Raw genomic sequence first — 24,416 nt, forward strand, 5'->3', positions numbered from 1 at the left:
TTCCCTGGCACCTTGCTCTACTCTTTGCCATAGGATTGGCCAAGGCTGCTCCAGCCAGCTAAAAATGTGGTGAGAGTTTTCTGTTAGCACTCACCTTCCTTTTGTGGATAGGATACTTCGTTGGTACCAACATGGGGAAACAATGGCCATAAGAGACTAGAAAATTTAGATCCCCACCAATCTTATAGTAAAACAAAATACCCCAGTCCTACTACCAGGGTTTGGCTCCTCAAAAGCTCAATTATTGGGAAAAACTGTCTTGCCTGGTGGGGAAAAAGTTCATCGTCATCTCTGTTAAAAACTTAACATGCCTATGCCAAAGATTTTATAACTCAACTGGCCAGAAAACCCCATGGTGGGGGACTCCAGATCACCTTAAGACAGATCCCCACCCCTTGTCTAACTTCTCTCATCTCTGAGAGACCTGGGACAGTGTCAACGCAGCCATCAAATGGCAAACTCCAGGTGGACTATACTAGATATGTGAAAGGACAGCCTATATGGTACTTCCCTCAGGCTGGTCATGGTCATGTGTGCTGGAAACTATTCATCCATCTTTCTTCCTGCTCCCACTTGCCAGAGAAAAACATTTGGAAGTCCAAGTGTATGGGGACAGCGAGACTCCAAAAAAAGCAGCATGCCTTACAAATTGGCAATTAAAAAGACAGTAAATGGCCTCCTGAGCGTATAATCCAGTATTGTGGTCATGCCACCCGGGCAGAGGATGGGTCCTTGGGCTACCACACTCCCATTTACATGCTAAACTGCATAATTAGACTACAAGCAGTTATAAAAATTATAACCAATAAAACTGCCAGAGCTCTTAACTTACGAGACAAGTAGCAAGCCAAAATACACAATGCCCTATCTATCATAATCTCTTGGCCTTAGATTACCTGCTTGCTTCTGACGGAAAAGTTTGTAAAAAGTTTAACCTACGCAACTGCTGCCTACAGAGAAATAAGGAAAATGAAATTCATAAAAGAGATCACAAATCAAATAAAAAGAATTGTTCATGTCCCCATCCAGACCTGAAACGGTTAAACCCCAGGGAGTTATTTGGAAAATGGTTTTCAACTTTTGGGGGATTCAAAACTCTCATAAAAATTATCCTCCTAGGGGCGCCTGGGTGGCGCAGTCGGTTGAGCGGCCGACTTCAGCCAGGTCACGATCTCGCGGTCCGGGAGTTCGAGCCCCGCGTCGGGCTCTGGGCTGATGGCTCAGAGCCTGGAGCCTGTTTCCGATTCTGTGTCTCCCTCTCTCTCTGCCCCTCCCCCGTTCATGCTCTGTCTCTCTCTGTCCCAAAAATAAATAAACGTTGAAAAAAAAAATTAAAAAAAAAAATTATCCTCCTAATTCTGGGAGGTTGCTTAATCCTACCTTGCTTATTAGCTCCCCTGGTAGTACGTTCTTTCTCCAGCCTCACTAAGGCCATGATTAAAAAAAAAAGATAGCCACTCATGTAATGATGTTATAAAAATATAAGCCTCTAAACCAAGATGATGCTCTTTGACCCAAAACAGCATCAAAAGGGGGAATGTGGCAGGGTCCCTCCCTAAGGAAAGGATAAAAACCTCAAGGCAACCTGGCTATACGTGTACGTGACACCATCCCCTACGACCTTGTAACATCAGACCACTTAATCAGACTGCATGTTTGTGTGTTACCATATATGGGAGACAAAGAAGTAAAAAATATATAAAAAAAACTACGCCACGTGGGGCTCAGTTCTTCGGGTACGAACCCAACTGAGCAGTGCTGGCAGGAATAAAGTTGCTTCCTGGAAAGAAAAGCCTTGGTGTCACGACTCTCTGTGAGAGAATCCTGCTATAATGTCAGCCACCGCCTACACACAGCTACTCATATCTACATTTAATTAAAATTAAATGACTCTACAAATGCAGTTCCTCCTTTGCACAAGCCACATTTCCAATGACCAACAGCTACAAGTGGCTAAAAGCTACTGTATAGGACAGACCAGAGGTATATTTCTATCACTGCAGAAGGTTCCCCTGAATGGGGCTGCTCTGTGGTCTTTACTGATCAAGTCATGGATTAGAAGAAAATACAGTCATGTGACAAGGTGCAGTGGAGCTGAAACTGCAAGTGACAATCAAAGTAGATCTAGAGGAAAAGCAATATATCATTTTCTTTCTCCCCAGTCCTGATCCCCTATTTGCATTTTGTTGTCGAGAGCTTTTTGTGTCAACAGGGTTGGACATACTCCACTTAAGGAGCTAAGAGTGACAAGCATATAAATTATTTGGAAAATAATAAAAAGTTTGTGGGGCACCTGGGTGGCTCGGTCGATTGAACATCCAAATTGAGCTCAGGTCATGATCTCACCATTCGTGAGTTCAACCCCTGCGTTGGGCTCTGTGCTGACAGTGGAGAGCCTGGAGCCTGCTTCGGATTCTGCGTCTCCCTTTCTCTCTGCTCCTCCCCCACTCACACTCTGTCTCTCTCAAAAATAAATAAACATAAAAAAAAAAAAAAAAAAAGAACAGAGCCTTGGGAACCCATAGAACCATTATTAAAGTTCTAACAGTTGTCTTTGGAGTTCCAGAAAGAAAAGAGAAAGAGACTGGGGTAGAAAAAAATATTTCAAAATAATGGTTCAAAGCCTTACAAATTTGGTAAGAAACAAAAATTTATGTAATCAAGAAGCTCAGCAAAGATAAACTTAAAAAAAAAAAATCAAAATCAGATTTTTGAAGACCAGAGAAAAGAAAAAATACTAAAAGCAGCTAGAGGAAAGTAACACATTACACATTGCGTGACCACAGATTACTCATCAGAAATCGTGATAGTTAGACTGAAATAACATCTTTAAAGTGCTAAAAGACCAATTAACCTATGACACTATCCTTCAGGAATGAAAGAAAATAACATTCTCAATTGAAAGAAAACTAAGAAAATTCGTAGCAGCAGATTTGTTCTAAAAGAAATGTTAATGGAAGTTCTTCAAGCTGAAGTAAATGATGAGAAATAAACATGGAACTTCAGAAATGAATGAAGAATGGGGTGCCTGGGTGGCTCAGTAGGTTAGGTGTCTGACTTGGGCTCAGGTCATGATCTCACGGTTTGTGAGTTCAAGCCTGTGTCAGGCTCTGTGTTGACAGCTCAGCACAGAGGCCGCTTTCAGATTCTCTGTCCCCTTCTCTCTCTGCTCCTCCCCTGTCATGTGCTCTCTCTCTCAAAAACAGACATTAAAAAAAAAAAAAAAAAAAGAAGAAATGAATAAAGAGCAAAATAAATGGTAAAATTCTGGGTAAACATAAAAGACTATTTTATCCTCCTAAATTCTTTAAAATATGTAAAAGTATATAAAGCAAATGTTGAAACACAGCTAAATACTAATTTCAGTGATGTAGATATAATAAATACAACATAAAAGGGAGAAGTTAAGAGTCTTACATATAGTTTACTGACAGTGATAAAATACTAACTTTATCCTGACTGTAAACGAATAGGTATATAGATTGCTATCCCTACAGCAAAATATATGAAAAGATATAGCCAAAAAGCAAAAAGACAGATTTTTAAAGACTAAGGAACAAGAACCATATGAACACCTCAACAGACACAGAAAAAGCAACTGACAAAATTCAATATCCAGTCATGATAAAAATCTAACCAAACTGAACTTCCTACACCTGGTAAAGAGCATCCATGAAAAACCTAAGCTAACATACTTACTGGTAAATAACTGAAAGCCTTCCCATAACATCAGGAACAAGGTAGGGATGTCTGCTCTTATCACTCTTGTCCAACATCATACATCAACATAATGGTCCTAGCCAGAGCATGAGACAGGAAAAAGAAATAGACAAAAGATTTGAAAAAAATAAAAGTCTGTATCCACAAATACCATGATTGTCTACATAGAACAATCACAAGGAACGTGCTAAAAAATAAAAAAGCCCCTGGTATTAGTAAATGGATTTAGCAAGGTTGTACAGCATAAGATCAATACAGACAAATCAGGTGTATTTCTCTACATTAGCAATGAACATCTAGAAGTCAGTGTTATTTAAAATAGCACCAAAAATTATTAAATACATAGGTATAATCTAATAAACTGTGCAGAACCTGTATGCTGAACCACAAAAACAGCGATGGAAGAAATTAAACTCCTAAATAAATGGAGAGATACACTGTTTTCATGGATTGGAAGACTCAATATTCATATCAATTCTCCCTCAAAACTGATATATACATGTAATACAATCCCAATCAGAATCTCAGCAGGATCTGTTCTAGATATCAGTAAGATGATTTGAAAATTTATATAAAAAGGCAAAGGAACCAGAAAAGCCAAAACAATTTTGAAAAGAACGAAGTTGAAGAACTTACACTATTTGAATTCAACACTTACTACAAAGCTTCAGTGATTAAGACAGTGTGACACTGGCAAAAGAATAGACACATAGATCAATGGAACAGATTACAGAATGAAGTGACAGAATCAACAGATGACTTACAAAACTGCAAAGGCAATTCAACAAAGAAAGGGTGGTCTTTTCAACAAATGTTATTGAAACACTGAAATTTGCAGGCGCAGGCGCACACACACACACACACACACACACACACACTGAATCTCAACCCGTATCTCACAACATACCCTCAAAATCAACTCAAATGGATCATTTCTAGAAGAAAACACAAGAGAAAAATCTTTGTAACCCTGGATATGGCAGTTTTTACACAAAACATAAAGGCAGGATGCATAAGAGAAGAAAGAATAGATAAATTTGACTCCATCAAAACCTTGTGTTCTGAGATAGTGTTAAGAGAATGAAAAGACAAACCACAAATTGGACAGAATATCTGCAAATTACATACGAACAAAAGACTTACATCCAGAATATACAAAGAACTGTCAAACTTATGTAATAAAAACAAAATAATGGGCAAAATATTTAAATAGACATTTCATCCAAGATATGTGAAATAAAACACTCATTCATTACCAAGAAAATGTAATTAAACCACAATGAGATACCCCTTCAAACCAATATAAACAGCTAAACTAAAAATTACTAAAAATACCAAGTACTCGTGGAACTCTCTTACATTGGCTACAGAGCATGCAGAATAGTGCAGTCACTTTAGAAAAGAGTTTGGCAGTTTCTTAGAGTTAAACTTATTCTCACACAAAAACACAGATGGTGTGTTTACAGTAGCTGCATAATTGCCAAAAACTGGAAACATCTCAAATGTCTTTCAATTGATTAGTGAATAAACAAACTGCAGTATATCCATACACTGGAATACTACTTAGCAATAAAACGGAATAAATGCACAACAATGTGGATAAAGCACAAATGCAGTATGCAAATGTAGGAAGACACACTCAAAAGGCTATATACTGTATTATTTCATTTACATGATTTCTGGAAAGGGCAAACTCATAGGAAAAAAAACAGATCAGCTGCCAAGCACTGGGCACAGGGAAAGGCATTAATTACAAAAGACATAATGAGATAATTTCTGGGGGTGATGAAACTGATCTGCCATACACATGAATTGCTTATATATTAATGACAAGATAAATCATTTGAAAATAAATACTTATAAGAATCCAGTGTTACTCTAAAATTTCTGGGAGTGAAATATTTTCTTGACCGGCTGTTGGAAGAGTAGCTATGTTATTTTTCCCCAGAAGATAAAGTTCCTTCTCAACACCCAAACAAGGACAACCACAGGGCTCACTGGGTCTACTATCTTTATACACACACTTAACTAGCTTTCTCAGAAAAACAACATGAAACTTTAGGTAAGCTGTACCACTTACTCTGTGACTGATCTGGGGCACATATGTAACTTATCTCAACCTCAGCCCACTAATCTGTAAAACACTGAGTTGGCTGTCAGGATTAAGTGAGGCAGTTTATATAAAATAGCCAAAGCCTTACTTTTCCTACACTTAGACTTTGTCTTCTCACCTTCCCTTTCCCTCATATTCTATAGAAACATTTCCATTGGAAGTTAGTCTATTCTCAGAGCTAAACTCCAATTTCTGAACCATCTGGTTATGAATACTTTTTTTTTTTAAGTTTATTTTGAGAGAGACACAGAGAGAGCATAAGGAGCAGGGAAGGGGCAGAGAGAAGGGGAGAGAATCCCAAGCAGGCTCCGCACTATCAGCACAAAGCCCAAGGTGGGGCTTGAACTCACAAACCATGAGATCATGACCCAAGCCGAAACCAAGAGTTGGCCGCTCAACTGACTTAGCTACCCAGGCCCCCTGATTTTGTGTATTTCTTAAAATAATTTTCAGCTACCAAAAAAGGCCAGGCACCCCTGACTACTTCAAACACCACAAATATTAACCATAATATTTGTGTACCAACGGCAGGCAATAAAGCCACAACACCAGTGAGGATTCAGCTTCTGCTCTTTTCATTGTAAACACAACCTGCTTCAAATCTGTTTTATCAATATTAAAGGTTGTAATGGCCAAAAAGCATTTAGACTAAAGGAATAATTTCAACTGACTACATCGTTAGGTGCTCTCACAAAGTCTACTTTCTTGCATTTTGGCCTCCCCACTAAAAGAGTTTGGAGAAAAAAATGAGAACTCAAAGAGGTGACAGACTGATTTACTTAGATCAGTCGGAATGAAGTGATTTCATCATAACAGGTAGAATAACAACAGTACTTTATCATTCAGGAACCAAAAGCAAAGACAGCCAAAAAGGACAAAGTTCAACTAGAAAGCTGAAATAACGAACTCAAATATCCCCATCTGCAGTAGAGTCTATACAGTAACAGCAGTCCATTGGGCTGCTTTGAAAATTACAATTAAATGAGAGTGTTAAATGAACAAACATTAAATGGACTCAATAAATGGAATGTAAGGTAGAGACGTGAAACTTCCCTGGTTCATCCGATATAATTCATACTGGCTTTTAATAAGGAAGATCTTCTCTGATACTCTCCCCCCCCCCACCCGCCCACAAACATTACAAGCTTCTAAGCTTAAAGCTTATAATACATCAAAGAACAAGAATGACTTTGGGTAACAAGTAAATAATCTTCCCTCAAAAATACATACATATGGTCCTAGACACAACTTACCAAGACTCGATGAAGAAATAAAAAATCTCAACAGACCTATAAGTAGTAGGGAGATTTAATGAATAATCTAAAACCTCAAATAAAGAAAGGTCCAGGACAAGATGGGTTTCACAGGTGAATTCTAGCTAACATTTAACCAAGAATTACCACCAAATCTTCTCAGGGGCACCTGGCTGCCTCAGTTGGTACAGCATGCAACCCTTGATCTCAGGGTCGTGAGTTCAAGCCCCTCATTGGGCGTGGAACCTACTTAAAATAAATAAAGAATACAGTGTGTCAAATATTAAAAAAATAAACAACAAAAAAAACCCCACCAAATCTTCTAACTCCTCTAAAATATTAAAGCAGGCGGAACACTTTCTATTTTATAAGGCCAAGACTGCCCTGATACTAAAGCCAGATAAAGACACCACAAGAAAACTATAGACCAGTATCTCTTAAGTTAGTGCAAAATCCTCAACAGTATATTAACCCAACCAGCATATTAAGGAATTACACACAATGACCAAGTGGGATTAATTCATGGAATGCAAGAACTGCTCAACACGTGAAAATCCATCAGTGTAATGTATCACACTAAAAACTGAAGGAAAAAAACCCACCTAATCAGCTGAGTTGTTGCAGAAAAAGCATGTGGCACAATTCAATACCCTTGCATGATAAAAATATTCAGCAAACTTGGAATAGAAGGAAACTACGTCAACATAACAAAGACCACATACAAAAAACCCACAGGTAACATCTATTCAATGGTGCAAGGGTTTGAAAGTTTTTTCTCTTAAGATTAGGAAGATGACAAGGATGACTGCTTTCACACTTTTTTTTTTTGAAGTTTATTTATTTTGAAAGAGAGAGAGAGAGAAAGACAGAGGGTGGGAGGCAGGGAGGGAGGGAGGGAGAGGGAGAGGGAGAGGGAGAGGGAGAATATCCCAAGAAGGCTTCAGGCAATCAGTGCAGAGCCTGACATAGGGCTTAATCTCACGAACCATGAGATCACGACTTGAACCGAAAGAGAGTCAGACGCTTAACCAACTGAGCCACCCAGGCGTCCCTGATTTCACCACTTCTATTCAACATAGTACTGGAAGTCCTAGCCAGAGTAATTAAACAAGAAAAAGACACAAAAGCATGCAAACTGAAAAAGAAGTAAAATTATCTCTGTTCACAGACAACAACACTATGATATAGGTGGAAAAGCCTAAAGATGCAACAAAAAACTGTTAGAACTGATAAACAATTTCAGCAAAGTTACAGGATACAAAAATCAACACATGAAAACCAGTTGTGTTTCTATATACTGATAATGAACAATCTGAAAAAGAAATTAAGAAACAACTCCATTTACAACAGCACTGAAAAAAATTAAATAATTAGGGATAAACTTAACCAAGGAGGTAAAAGATTTGTATACTGAAGACTATAAAATATTGCTGAAAGATTTAAAGAAGACATAAACAGAAAGAAATCCCATGTTTGTGGACTGCAAAACTTTACACTGTTAAGATGTCAATACTATCCAAAAACAACCTACAGATTCAACATAAGCCCTATCAAAATCCCAATAACATTTTTTGCAGAAATAGAAAAAGCCATATGGAAATCCCAAGGGACCCTAAACAATCCAAATAATCTTGAAAAAGAATACAAACAGAAAATGGAACAGTGATTGTCAGGGGCTGGGGTGAGGAAGAAATGGGAGTTATTTAATTGGTACAGAGTTCCAGTTTTGTAAGATTAAAAACTCCTGGATACTGGTTGCACAACATGTGAATATATTTAACACTAATGAACTACACACTTAAAAGTGGTTAGGATGATAAATTTTACCACAAGTGAAAAAACAAATTATATACACACAAACACACATTTGAAAGATGACTGCCTTCAGAGTTCACCTGGAGAGGCAAGAGAAGTCACTTAGTTTATTGACAGTGTAGCCCCCGTGTGTCTGAAGTAACACCAATGTTTCCCTCAAAAGAAAATTATTAATTATCCTGAATGAATGACAACGGCTTTTGGGATTTATCAGCTCTGGTATTAATTCTAAAAGACTAGGGCTAGTATTCTTCTCATATAAACTAATCTTAATCTAATTTTTAATGATGTTTATAATTCCTATTTAAAAAAAGAAAGAAAGAAAGTAACCAGGAAAAGTAATCAAGCCCCTGGAAGACAATATTATCAACCCATTTTTGCCCCAAGTAAACACAAATGACAAATGACTTAACTGATCAACTTTATAGAGCGCACTGTAATTTGTGAACTTCATTTCTAACCAATCTGGCCTGAGTGCCAGAAAGGGGTTATGGGGCAGCTCATAGAACTGGGATTCAAAAAACAACAAAAAACAAATAAAGATTTTTTACATTACATTCTGTTTCTGGCTCTAGAAAGACACTTGTGTCTAAGTCTTAGCTGTCTGGTCTATGATACCATGATCCTACTGTAAAAGAGCACTGTGTGTTAATTATGATTCAAAACCCAACTAAACAGAAATACACCAATGCTAAGGATGGTTTTTGTAAGCTATCATTTTCATTATGTGTCACACTTTTCCTAGTTAAAATAATTTTTACTTACTTGGTCAACTTGTGGCTTTTCATTGCTGTGAGAAACTCTCTGACAATCTCAGGACTCTGGTGCCTGCATGGTGTTTTTGATATATATTTTAATGTCTACGAAAAAAATTTTAAAAAGAAAATGCATAAGACAAAAAAATCTGAATGAGAAAAAGGGAAGTCAATGGTTATAATTTAGTATTGTAAAATTTTGTTTAAAAAATCTTCTATAGGGGTGCCTTGGGTGGCTCAGTCGGTTAAGTGTCCAACTTCAGCTCAGGTCACGATCTCATAGTTTGTGAGTTCAAGCCCCACGTCAGTCTCTGTGTTGACAACTCAAAGTCTGGAGCCTGCTTCAGGTTCTGTGTCACCCTCTCTCTCTGTCCCTCCCCTGCTCACTCTGTCTCTCACTCTCTCTCAAAAATAAAAAAATATTAAATAAAAATAAAAGACAATCTTCTATAAAAAAATGCCTTCAGGAGAGTTAATCTTCATATAATGGGAATTCCTCAAAAAGAAAATCAGTAGCTAGAACAGGAATAATGAATGACATTCAGGAAGAAAGCTTTCCTGATCTTAAAAAAAAAAAGAAGAAAAACCTCAATCTGACAATTGTGTTATATTTCAATTTTTTTCTTTTTTCTTTTTAATGTTTATTTTTAAGGGAGAGTGCAAGTGGGACAGGAGCAGAGAGAGAGAGGAAGACAGAGGGTCCAAAGCAGGCTTCACACTGAAAGCAGCAAGCCCAATGTGGGGCTCGAACTCATGAAACGTGAGATCATGACCTGAGCAGAAGTTGCCACTCAACCGACTGAGCCACCCAGGAGCCCCTTCAGACAATTTTTTTAAAGACATGAAACCCAAAGAATAGTCACAAATCCATACAGATATAAGTAAATAAATAAATGGATGAGAAGGAACAATTGTTTGTTACAGAAGATTTCTATGTGTTAAATATGGAAGGAATGAGGGAAATAATCACCATTAGGCAATTGAACCACAGTAATAATTACTGCAGGAAAGACCTACCAATGAATACTAAAATCAGTGGGCAAAAGCTTAAGGAGAAATATGATATTTGCATAGCCTCACAGCATCTTCCCCAAATATTTATTAATACTGTGATAGTTTTAATATATATGTCCTCAAACTCTTTGATACCCTTCCCTTCAAGAGGTACCTTTCAATGGACTGGACTTGGTGACTCCTTTCTAATGAATACGAAGTATAAACAGAAAAACAGTAACTTTACAGTGGGGAAACCAGGCAGACACCACTGTAATCAAGTGATCTCAGTTAACAGTACCAGTGACAAGACACTGATATCATGTACCCTGTATCACGCACTGAGCAGGGCACATCGCTTCTGTGGCATTCTTCCCCAAAAGCTGTAACTTCAGTTTGATCATGAGAAAACCTCAAACAAACCAAAGCTGAAGGACATTCTATAGAAGACTTGCATTGGTACTCTTCAAAGTGTCAAGATCATGCATGGAAGATGAGGAAAGACTGAGGAAAGACTAAGGATCCGTTACAGATGGGAGGATATAAGGAGACATGCTAACATTTAACATGTTAAATACAAAATGGCATCCTGAATCAGATCCTTGAACAGAAAAAGGGCATTAATGGAAAAACTGAGAAAATCTGAATAAAATGTTTGTGTAATTTTCTTAGTTTTGATCATTGTACCATGGTTAAATAAAATGTTAACATCAAGGAAACCTGGGGGAAGGACATATGGGAACTCTCAGCACCATCTTTATAACTTTTCTGTAAAATTATCTCAAAATAAAAGGCTCTTACTTTTTTTAAAAGAGAGAATCCCACCTAGACATAACTTCAAAGGAATTTCAAGCCTGAAAAGTAAACAGTAACCTCATAAGTTAAGAGTTTCTCTCAAGTTCAAAAATCTGGTTGGTCTCAGACTCCTCCACAACGACAAACAATAAGAGACCAAGTAATACCTACAGAGCCTTGACGACTGAAGGCTGAGCCCAATAACTCCATAGTCAGATGAGGGGTCATTCACATTAAAAACACGAGAAATACATTCTCAAGTATAAACAGTCTCAAAACCCTTAACACCACAATAACCTTCCTTAAGGTACCACATATTAAAAGCAAGAGCTTAATGAGTATGTAATAGAGTGGCAGTGAGCTTAGACTGATTTAAGCACGCAGAAGAGCACCTGACAGCTTGAAATTTGGCTGTAAAACTAATTAGAAAGATTTCATTTTTTTTTTAAAGAGATGGATGAACGATACAATGTAAAAGAACATGAGTGAATAAATGAATGATGGGATTTCAAACACATGATTAGATGAACAAAACCACACAGGGAGGAATGGGGACAAACGTACTAACCCCCCCTTAAATTCCTTAAAAGGGATTATGGTAACTTAACCCAGGTTTAATTTTGTCTTTGAAAAGATAAAGATAATTAAAACTAAATCCTGGGGTGCCTGGTTGGCTCAGTTGGTTAAGCGTCCGACTCGATCTTAGCTCAGGTCATGATCCCAGGATCATGAGATCAAGCCCCTGAGCATGGAGCCTGCTTGGGATTCATTCTTTCTTTCTTTCTTTCTCTCTCTCTCTCTCTCTCTCTCTCTCTCTCTCTCTCTCTGCCCCTCTCCCCCTAAAATAACAAAGTAAATAAAAATAAAAACTAGAGGTGCTTAGGCAGCTCACTTGGTTAAGCATCCTTTTTTTCTTCAATATATGAAGTTTATCGTCAAATTGGTTTCCGTACAACACCCAGTGCTCATCCCAAAAGGTGCCCTCCTCAATACCTATCACCCACCCTCCCCTCCCTCCCACCCCCCATCAACCCTCAGTTTATTCTCAGTTTTTAAGAGTCTCTTATGCTTTGGCTCTCTCCCACTCTAACCTTTTTTTTTTTTTTTTTCCTTCCCCTCCCCCATGGGTTTCTGTTAAGTTTCTCAGGATCCACATAAGAGTGAAACCATACGGTATCTGTCTTTCTCTGTATGGCTTATTTCAGTTAGCATAACACTCTCCAGTTCCATCCATGTTGCTACAAAGGGCCATATTTCAATCTTTCTCATTGCCACGTAGTACTCCATTGTGTATATAAACCACAATTTCTTTATCCATTCATCAGTTGATGGACATTTAGGCTCTTTCCATAATTTGGTTATTGTTGAGAGTGCTGCTATAAACATTGGGGTACAAGTGCCCCTATGCATCAGCACTCCTGTATCCGTTGGGTAAATTCCTAGCAGTGCTATTGCTGGGTCATAGGGTAGGTCTATTTTTAATTTTCTGAGGAACCTCCACACTGCTTTCCAGAGCGGCTGCACCAATCTGCATTCCCACCAACAGGGCAAGAGGGTTCCCGTTTCTCCACATCCTCGCCAGCATCTATAGTCTCCTGATTTGTTCATTTTGGCCACTCTGGTGTGAGTGGTTAAGCATCCTTAACTCTCAATTGCAGCTCAGGTCATGATCTCACGGTTCATGAGTTCAAGTCCCATATCAGGATCCGTGCTGATAGTGTGGAGCCTGCTAGGAATTCTCTCTCTGCCCCCTCCCCTGCTCTCTCTCTCAAAATAAATAAATAAACTTTAAAAAGAATAATAAAATGTTAAAAAAATAAAAGTTAAAAAAAATAAAAACTAAACCCTTTATAAAGACAAAATCAGATTTGAAAGGAAATAACCAAAACATAAATTAAAATGACAGATATAAAAATCAAACATCACAGGGGCACCTGGGTGGCTCGGCCGGTTAAGCGTTGACTCTTGATTTTGGCTCAGGTCATGATCTCACTGTTCATGAGTTCGAGACCACTATCAGGCAGAGCCTGCTTGGGATTCTGTCTCCCTCTCTCTCTGACCCTCCCCAACCTGCTCTCTCTCAAAATAAATAAAAGTAAACTTTTTAAAAAATTATTTAAAAAATCAAACATCATATGTAACAAATATAATAGCTTAAACTTTCTTTTTTAAGGATAAAGCATAAGGTTGGAAGAAAACATAGCAAAATGTCAACTAGATGTTAGATTATAAATTACTTTAGCTTTCTTCTTTATCCTTTTTGGTACTTCCTAAGTTTTTTACAATAAAAAACATCACTTTTTGTGCAATAAAGAATTGAGCTTTGGGGCACCTGGGTGGCTCAGTTGGTTGAGCATCCGACTTCAGCTCAGGTCATGATCTCAGTCTGTGGGTTTGAGCCCCACGTCGGGCTCTGGCCTGACGCTCGGAGCCTGGAGCCTGCTTCGGATTCTGTGTCTCCTCCTCTCTCTGCCCCTCCCCTGCTCATGCTCTCTCTCTCTCTCTCTCTCTCATTAAAGATAAACGAAAACAAGAAAGAAAGAAAGAAAGAAAGAAAGAAAGAAAGAAAGAAAGAAAGAAAGAAAGAAAGAAAGAAGAAAGAAAGAAAGAGAGAGAGAGAGAGAGAGAGAGAGAGAGAGAAAGAAAGAAAGAAAGAAAGAAAGAAAGAAAGAAAGAAAGAAAGAAAGAAAGAAAGAAAAGAAAGAAAGAAAGAAAGAAAGAATTGAGCTTTGCCCAAAGAGACGGTCTGGCCTTTGCCTTCAGCTTCTGAGAGGCAATGTTATACTTAATAGGAGTATCTTTCTCTGGAGGTCTTATGTCATAATGAATAGTCTTAACAATGTGACTTAGGGTGGAGGCTTTGGGTCATGCAGAATCAGTGCACCTGGAGGCTGAGATGAACTACAACGGGCAACCAATCATTCAATCATGCCTATATAACAGAACTCAAATAAAAATTTGGGAAGCTGAAGTTTAGCTGAGCTTCCCTGGTTGACAATATTTTGTATGTATTATCACACATTGATTTCAAGAGAAACATTTTCTGACTCCACCCACATTAGAGGACAAACATTTTCTGACTCCACCCACATAAGAGGAGGATAGAAGCTCTGTGTTGGCATTTCTCCTAGAATCTGCCTCATATGCTTCTTCCTTTGGTCAATTTTAATCTGTATCCTTTTCATGTAATGAACCGTAACTGTGAATGTAATAGCTTTCAGTGAGTTCTGAGTACTTCCAGTAAATTACTGAACCCAAAGGTGGTCTTAGGGATCCCTGACTCGCAAATGGTGTTAGAATTGAGGACAGTCTTTTTTTTTCACTATTCCCTCTAACTCTGTCATTGGCTAACCTCACCATTGGCCAAATTTCCTCCACTTGCATGAACAGAATAAAAACTGGGTTAGAGTAAAACTACTCAAATCAGTAAGAGTCAGTCATGATTTGGTGGCCAGTCATCCCTGGAATAAACCAACCCCTCAATGCTAGTTTCGGTAGCCCCTCGACAAGCCTAGGCTTACTTCATAGGTGATAGTATTCAAGTTCTGTTGCCCAGAATTGTGTTTGTTCTTTCCACTTTCTTTCCGTTGCTCTTTCAGATCAGTCAGTAACTGGAACACCTGGGAAGTGATAAAAGATTTTTATGAGTAAATGTGAGAAATGTATCTATTTCATGAGCAATGATTTTTGAAAGTTTATTTTATTTATTTATTTATTTTGAGAGAGAGGGAGCAAGCAAGCAGGGGAGGGGCATACAGAGGATCCCAAGAAGGCTCCACACTGTCAGAGCAGAGCCCAATTCAGGGCTCAAACTCACGAAACATGAGATCACAATCCAAGCCAAAACCAACAAGAGTCGGAAGCTTAACGGACTGAGCCACCCAGGCACCCCTTAAGGTCAATGATTCTGAAGGATAAACAGAATAGTACGTCTTTTCTTTCAAACCCTCCCCTTAACTCTTTATTAGAGCAAATATGAGTCTGAGAAGCATCTGACATTTTAAAAATGCTTTTATCTAAGTCAAGTAATCCAAATTCATTAGTTTACTGAAATATTTCAAATGTTTCCTTATTAATATACACCATATCACTAATTTCCTCTGATCTCAAAAATATATTAATATTTGAAAGTAAACTTTCCTAAAATATGATATCTCAATAGATGTAGACAACGAATTTTCTAAAATTCAACATCCAGGGCACCTGGGTTGCTCAGTTGGTTGAGCATCTGACTTCAACTCATGTCATGATCTTTGGTTTTTGAGTTCAAGCCCCACATTGGGCCCACCGCTATTAGCACAGAGCTCACTTGTGGATCCTCTATTCCCCTCTCACTCTGCCTCTCCCCCACTCACACTCTCAAAAATAAAAATGACACATTAAAAAAAATTATTTTAACATCGATTTATGATAAAAACTCTCAAAACAGTGGGTAGAGAGGGAACATACCCAATGTGTAAAGGCCATATGTGACAAGCCCTAAGTTAACATCATACTGAACAGTGAAAAGCTGAAAGCTTTTCCTATAAGATCAGGAAGAAGTCAAAGATGCCACTCTTGCCCCTTTTATTTTTTTAAATGTTTATTTTTGAGAGAGAGAGAGAGAGAGAGAGAGAGAGATCATAAGAGGGTGAGGGGCAGGAAGAGGGAGACACAGAATCCAAAGCAGGCTCTAGGTTCCAAACTGTCAGCATAGAGCCCGATATGGGGCCTGAACTCACAAACCGCAAGATCATGACCTGAACCAAAGTCGGATGCTCAACTGACTGAGCCACCCAGGTGCCCCACTCTTGCTCCTTTTATTCAACACAGTATTGGAAGTCCTTGCTAGAGCAATTAGGCAAGAAAATAAATAAAAGGCAGCCAAATTGGAAAGAAAGTGGTAAAGCTGTCACTATTTGCAGATGACAGGATACTATATATAGAAAACCCTAAAGACTCTACCAAAAAACTGAACTAAAAATAAATTCAGTAAAGTTACAGCATACAAAATCAATATACAGAAATCTATTGCATGTATACATAATAATGAACTACCAGAAAGAAGCAATCTGTAGCAATCTACAGATTCAGTGCAATCCCTATCAAAATTCCAATGGCATTTTTCACAGAAATAGAACAATCCTAAACTTTCATGGAACCACAGAAGACCCTGAATGGTCAAAGCAATCTTGAGAAAGAAGAGCTAAGCTGGAGGCATCATGCTTCCTGATTTCAAATTATATTACAAAGCCACGGAAATCAAAACAGTATTGTTACTGGCATAAAAACAGACATATAAATCAATGGAATAGAACAGTGTGTCCAGAAGTAAACTCACACGTATGTGGTTACTTAATTTTTTTTTAAGTTTATTTATTTTCAGAGAGAGCGCAAAAGGGAGAAGCAGAGAGAGAGGGAGAGAGTGAGAATTCCAAGCAGGCTCTTCATTGTCAGCTCAGAGCCTGGCAAGGGGCTTGAACTCACCAATCACAAGATCATGACCTGAGCTGAAAACAAGAGCAAGACACTCAACTGACTGAGCCACCCAGGCATCCCTGTGGTTAATTTTTGACAAAGAAGCCAAGAATATACAATGGGGAAAAGACAGCCTCTTCAATAAATGGTTCTGGGATGGGGAGCCTGGGTGGTTCAGTGGGTTAAGAGTCAGACTCTTGGAGTTCGAGCCCCACATTGGGCTCTGCGCTGACATCATGGAGTCTGCTTGGGATTCTGTCTCCCTCTCTCTCTCTGCACCTCTCCCACTTGTTCTCTATCTCTCAAAATAAATAAAAATAAACTTAAAAAAAAAAGATATTGCCTTAAGGATTAAATGGTATCCATTCATATTTAAAAAATAAAAAAAAAAAAGGTACTGGAAAAACTGGTCAAAAGGAAGAGAATGAAAGTAGACCACTACCACATAACCACACAGAAAAATTAAATGGATTCAAAATTCTTCAAATGGATTCAATTCTTCAAAATGGATTGAAGAATTGAATGTAAGACCTGAAGCCATAAAGCTCCTACAAAAAACAAAGGAGGTAAGTTCCTTGAAATCAGTCTTGGTGATGATTTTTTTTTAAACACCAAAAGCAAAGGCAACAAAAGCAAAAATAAAAAAGTAGGACTATATCAAACTAAAAGACACAGCAAAGGAAACCATCAGCAAAATGAACAGACAACTTACTAGATGAGAAAATATCTGCAAATCACTTATCTGATAAAAAGTTAATATCCAAAATATATAAAGAACTTATACCCAAAAACCAATCTGATTAAAAAATGGGCAGGGGACCAGAACAGACAATTTTCAAAAGAAGATATATGGATGGCCAACAGACACATAAAAAAGATGCAAAATCACTAGTCATCAGGGAAATGCAAATCAAAAAATATCAAATGAACTATCACTTAACACCTGTTAAAATGGCTAATACCAAAGAGACAAGAAAGAGTAAGTATTGGCAAGAATGTGAAGAAAAGGAAACCCGTGTGCACTGTTGGTAGGAATGTAATTTCGTTCAGTCACTATAGAAAACAGTATGGAGGTTCCTCAAAAAGTTCCTCAAATAGGGGCGTCTGGGTGGCTCAGTTGGTTGAGCATCCAACTCTTGATACCGGCTCAGGTCATGATCTTGGTTTGTGAAACTGAACCCCGCAACAGACTCCATGCTAACAGTGCAGAGACTGCTTGGGATTCTCTCTTTCTCCTTCTGCCCTTCCCCTTCCCCCTCTTTCTCAAAATAAATAAATAAACCAAAAAAAAATTTTTTTTGCACTAAGTTTTTAAAAAAAACAGGATTCTGCTTCAATAAAATGAAAATCTACTAAATTTATACCTGAAAAAGAAAAATTATGAGGCAAGAGTTAAATACAAATTTTACCAAAAAATAAAAAAATAAAAAAAAATAATGCTATAGAACGTTGGAAGTAAACTCTCCGACAAGGGAAAAACGTGTGTTAGTGCTGAGGAGCATGGGGGGGGGGGGGGGGGGGGGGGAGATATAGCTTTCCTGTTTTAAAGATTACGCCAGAGAACTGAGGGAAGTATAGGCTCATAGAGCATACTACATACAATGCAACCTGTCATTATTTTTTCAGCAATAGTGTCATGAGCTCCAATTAATGCAATGTTTCCCCAATGGATAAAACACCCAAATACCCAGCAGAATCCAAACTGGACAAGGAAGTTCCTAAAAGCCGATGGCTTGACTCACAACCATCTCCTCCCTATTATTAGTAGCAACAACTTAAGGAAGGAGTATGGCCAACTGTGTTAATTCCACTATCTTCTATCTTCTATATCACACAATGGAAACTCCAATCTCCTAGAGTTTTCATGAATTGATATTCTAGAAAATGAAAACTTGACCGTGAATGTATCAATCGTTCTTTCTACACCCAGAGTTAACCTATCAGATGTACCAAACAAGACACAGGCAAAATAGAAGGTAGGCAAAAATAAATAATGTTATTATCTTCCCTCTCACCAACTTTTTTCCTTTTTTCCTCCCTTTCTTCAGCAACCCAACCCTCAAGTCCCCAGATTTCAAATCTTTTAGTTCCTACTAAATTATTCATAATGGTGCATCAACTAAGCACTCATCTTCAGTATGGTGTTAATACTTATGAGACTATTATGGGGATCAAAATAATAACATAAAAGCATTTTATAGGCAAAAAGTGGTAATTAGGAAAAGGCATTAAGTATTTCAATGGAAAACTTTCACAGACAGAAAACAGTTCCGAATAGATGCTTCCATCCCATAAAGGCATATAAAATGAAAATCTAAAATCTTTGGGATTTGGGGAAGGTTGCCTACTATAAAGTCTTCCCAGCTTCCCTGAATTACTATGTATAATTTACCAAGCTTATAATAATTCCAAGGTCCACCAGATGGTGCCATCTGTCCTATTTTAAAGTGGAAAATCCAAATGAATTCAGTCATTTTTAATTAAAACTAATTCAATAATCTTCAGAAGCAGAGGACAAACTACCAAAGAGGAAACTACAATAGTTTATTTCAAAGCTATTTACCTCATAATTACTGAGCAGAGCAGAATTGGCATCCTTCCTGCAAAAATAAAGTAAATTGTTGTCAGTCTGGGCACACATTCCTTTGTGGAAATTAAATATCTGTAAAATACCTGTCAAGATTCAGTAGTCCACTTCAGGAATTTAGGGACTATAAACCTAAAATTGAGAATGTCCTAAGTCCTACTGGTTTAGCTGGCAATGAACAATTTCAGAGCAAACTTCCCTCTTTACAGCCACAGTATATCACATATCCATTACTAAGTAGGTGATCAAAACACAATGCTTACCCTTAGTCTACATAGGCAGAAGTTAAGTCAGTCATCTGGGAGAGAAGTTAATTGCGGGAAGAACATGGGGCAAAACCAGAGGGTTGGAAAGGGGTGTCAATGAACAGTGAGGGTGCTAGAATTAACTGGAGAAACAGTGCTGTCTCATCCCACAGCCGCGTCCTTTCCCCAGTACCATCTAACTCCCACCAGTTATCAACATCTTGGGCAGGCAAGTCCTCCTGCTGAATCCCCAGAAATGGAATCATTAACACTAACATCGCTGCTGGGAATCCCAGCAATGTCAGGAATCCTGCTAGATATCCACAAAGGTGTTCAACTTCTGTATCAATTCAACAAGTAGAGTTCATGTGTCAAGTAGTGGTCAAAAGCGTGGTACCCCTGTGATCAAGGCAAAATGTCATCTTTCATGTATGAGTGAGCACAGCAATGTGACTTGTATTCAATTAAAATCAAGCCATTCTACAATACCACATCAGAAGTATTTACTGTTTTTAACAGTCCAGAGGCAGCACAGTGTGATAAGAACACAGTTATGAAACCTGAAAAATCTGGGTTCACATTCTAGCTTTGACACTTATAAGGTGTGGGAGTTTTAGGGAGTTTATTAACTCTCCTAAGCTTCCCCATTTAAAATAAAAAATGGGGCTAAACTAGTACCTAGAAGTACAGCCTGGATTCTAAACCCAGCTCCACCAAACATTAGAGCTCTGTGAATTTAGGCAAATTACTTAACCTCTTTGTGCTTAAATTTCCTCACCCATAAAATGACAATTATAGTACTAACCACATGAGATTATTTACAGGATTAAACTGAAATATGTAAAGTACTAGAACACAGTAAGTACTCAAAATGCCATCTATTACCACTGCCTGTGTTACAACCATAACTTCTTCCTACCTCACAGAGCTATTAGGAGGATGAAACGAGACAACAAATTTTTGAAGTGTAGCCTCATTCCTGGTATTAAGATCCTCCTTAGTGGAAGGTTATTAGTTTTTAAAGATACTACTTCACTGAATTCTCATTAAAAACCCTGTGATGTAGGAATTATTAGGACTCCTTCTTTATAAATGATGAAATTGAGGGGCTCCTGGGTGGCTCAGTCGGTTAAGCGTCCGACTTCGGCTCAGGTCATGATCTCGCGGTCTGTGAGTTCAAGCCCCGCGTCGGGCTCTGTGCTGACAGCTCAGAGCCTGGAGCCTGTTTCAGATTCTGTGTCTCCCTCTCTCTGACCCTCCCCCGTTCATGCTCTGTCTCTCTCTGTCTCAAAAATAAAAAAACATTAAAAAAAATTAAAAGAAAAAAAGAAAAATGAGACTGGACAAACAGAAATCGGTAATGCAGAATCCTAAAAATTCAGGAGGAAGAAAAAAAAAATTCAGGAGGATGTCTGGACTTGACATAATGTATAATAAAGACTACAGTTTGTTACTAAACCAGGAGCAGAGCTGTGTAATGAAAATGCTCACATAAAATTTCAAAAACGTGGGCCAAAGAGGTGGGTGATTTCCCTAGTCAATCAATAACGGAAAACGAGCAGGTGGCTACCATAAGGGTCTGACCTGGGACTTTGGTCAGCAGCACAGTGACGTCAGCTCTAATCAAGTCAACATGTGAACCTTACCAAATGCTACTGGTCATTCAACAAATAGCTGAGATTTCACAAAAAGTGTTGCTTTGCCCAAATAACCACAATTGCACTCAGGTCACAAAGAATATCATACTGAAAAGTAATCTAACATAGGAAGGATATGCAGAATCAGTGTATATGATATGCTTTACTTAAAACTGAAAATGACAGGGGCACCTGGGTGGCTCAGTCGGTTAAGCGGCCGACTTCGGCTCGGATCATGATCTCGCGGTCCGTGAGTTCGAGCCCCGCGTCGGGCTCTGTGCTGACAGCTCAGAGCCTGGAGCCTGTTTCAGATTCTGTGTCTCCCTCTCTCTGACCCTCCCCCGTTCATGCTCTGTCTCTCTCTGTCTCAAAAATAAACGTTAAAAAAAAAAAACTGAAAATGACAAGTGAAACCACATGTCATCTTTGCCTACTCAATCAAGAAGTCAGCCCACTAGGCTTTTTCCTATCTTTGCTTGAAATTGAGTTAAAACTCCCTGTTTGTCCTAAAATACACTGTAACTAAGAGATCCCTTGCTGGAACAGACTGGAAAATAATACAAATGTTATTTTTCCTCAAGGCTAAGGGGTCAGGTGTCACTGTTACAACTTCACTTCCAAATCATGGCCTCTCCTCTGTCATGGAGAATATCCCATGCCTTGGGAAATTTGTCCTTGGCTATTCCAAGTTATTGCCCCACTGCCTGAGCTGATATTGTTAACGCAAGAAGCCAAAGAACATCATTTGTCTTTACTAAAACCAATATACAAAGGAGAGACACTCTCTTGTACATGTGTTTTAATGAACCTGTGTTTGGGGGCCAGGAGAACAATGGATGTTTAAACAAGTACCACATCTTAGAGATTCTGGTTGGCAGAAGCTGACTTACTAATTTATTCTTATATTAGGAAGATAAATAATTTTTTTACCCAGTAAATACTAATAGAGTAAATGCCAATATGTGCTGGGCTTTCCTTTATTCAATTAAAATGTCAATGGGCATAATAACATCTACCTTTTATAAAACGGACTATGTTCATTTCAATTCCTGAATGAAATGTATATATTGATAAATTTTTTAAAAACAGCTTTTATCCTACTATAACCACCACTAAGTGGCAGGTTGCTGGGACCAGGGTATGGCAAGACTGGACAGACATCAACTAAATCAAATGATCTAATTTAATAGCACCAATGATGATGTGATGCACTGAGAAAGACACATCCCTTACAGCAACCCTGTCAAAGAATTTTTAATTTGAATCCAGTCATGAGGATATAACCAGACAAATCCAAGTTAAGGAACATACTTTAAAACAAATGGTTCAGACTCTTCAAATATCAATGTCATTTGTAACAATGTCAGTGTCACAAAAACAAGTTAGGAAACTTCTTTTTTTTTTTTTAATTTTTTTTTTCAACGTTTTTATTTATTTTTGGGACAGAGAGAGACAGAGCATGAACGGGGGAGGGGCAGAGAGAGAGGGAGACACAGAATCGGAAGCAGGCTCCAGGCTCTGAGCCATCAGCCCAGAGCCCAACGTGGGGCTCGAACTCACGGACCGCGAGATCGTGACCTGGCTGAAGTCGGACGCTTAACCGGCTGCGCCACCCAGGCGCCCCAAGTTAGGAAACTTCTTAAAGGAGATTAAAGAACTATGACAACTACAAGTTGTATCACAATTAAAAATGTATGATTCTTGAAAGGATCTTGAATCGGTGGTTAAAAAAAATCCAGCTAAAATGACATTGTTGGGACAAGTGGAGAAATTTTAATATAGGCTGTAGTTTAATGATACTGGTACATCAGTGCTAAATTCCCTGGGTGTGACAATGGTATTGCAGTTAAATAGAATACATTTTTATGACTGGATAAAATGACACGATATCTCCAACTTTGAAATGATTCAGTAAAGAGAGAGAGAGTGTGTGTGTGTGTGTGTGTGTGTGTGTATGTGTGTGTGTGTGGAGAGAGAGAGAGAGAGAGAGAGAGAGAGAGAGAGAGATTAGGCAAATATATCAAAATGTTAACAAACGGTGACTCTAGATAGAGGGTATAAAGGTATTTATGGTGTTCTTTTTGCAACTGTTCTATGGGTTTGGAATTTTTCAAACTAAAAAGTTGAGAAAAATGGAAATGTAAAACTAAAGAATTCTATAATGTTAAAAAAGACAGTAGTATAACTTATAATTAAGGACATAAAATGCATTTTCCTCCACTGTTTTTTAGGGTGACTATATCTGTCAATTATATATTTACAAGCCATTGTTTCTACTGAGCAGGAATTGTCTGCTCTCTATATAACTTACACTTCAGTATTATGTAATACATTCACAAGCATTCAGACTTCTAGAAACTCCCCACCTACACAAAACTTCATATTCTCCTTCCTAAAGGACTTAAACTAGTACTGATTTTATTTACACAGATGTTTAAAGCAAATATTCCAAGTGAATTTTAAAGATTGTTTGAATCTATATTTACATGTAGGAGTTACTTAATCTCCTTAAGTAATGAATTAGTTGACTGAAGTTGACTTGCTATTTGAAATGTAATGTGTAATTTTGCTTAACTTGCTGAGTCATTTAAGGGATGCAAACAACTACTTTGGAAAATCGAATTCTGAATAAACAGAACAAAATGATCTATTGGCAGACCTTTCTTTAGAAACACACATACACATACAAACAGCACCTTTTAACTGCCACACAGTTAATTTACACATGCAATGATGAACAGAACTGCTCAAATTCTTCCATGTTCAACCTTTGATTCAAGTCACGTTCTGAAAAACTAAAGTACAAGAAAACTGGGCAGCCTTCAAAGTCAATGAACTGTTTAATCTGTAGCATTCTCTCGGGAGCTAGCAAAAAAATATCCTCTTTCCAGTCCTGTTACAGGACCTGTTCAGCTAACTTCTCTAAATCTCAGTATTTCCAGCTGTAAAATGGAGGAATTCTGACATGATCTCAAAAGGATTATAGAGAAGATAGTCCATTTTCCCTATGTATATTAAATTCAAGAATAAAAGAGTGAACACAAAG

General features: G+C 38.1%; 1 protein-coding gene across 8 annotated transcripts in view; it reads right to left on the minus strand.

The window, feature by feature from the left end:
* The window catches only part of CRCP (CGRP receptor component), a 46,933-nt gene that overhangs the window by 18,856 nt on the left and 3,661 nt on the right, over positions 1–24,416 (minus strand). For 3 of the 8 annotated variants that reach the window (XM_023246346.2, XR_006590972.1, XR_006590973.1), the window contains exons 2-4: positions 19,465–19,501; positions 14,966–15,064; positions 9,667–9,761 (exon numbers count right to left, since the gene is read on the minus strand). In XM_023246346.2, coding sequence (XP_023102114.1) covers positions 9,667–9,761; positions 14,966–15,064; positions 19,465–19,501 — 231 coding nt within the window. Of the gene's footprint in view, positions 1–3,699; positions 3,797–9,666; positions 9,762–11,450; positions 11,504–13,776; positions 13,830–14,965; positions 15,065–19,464; positions 19,502–24,416 lie in introns of those variants that run through there. The other 5 variants (XM_045047531.1, XM_045047530.1, XM_045047532.1 and 2 more) reach the window with 5 other exon arrangements.

This window comes from Felis catus, chromosome E3 (assembly GCF_018350175.1).
Source record: "Felis catus isolate Fca126 chromosome E3, F.catus_Fca126_mat1.0, whole genome shotgun sequence".
Classification (NCBI taxonomy): Eukaryota; Metazoa; Chordata; class Mammalia; order Carnivora; family Felidae; genus Felis; species Felis catus.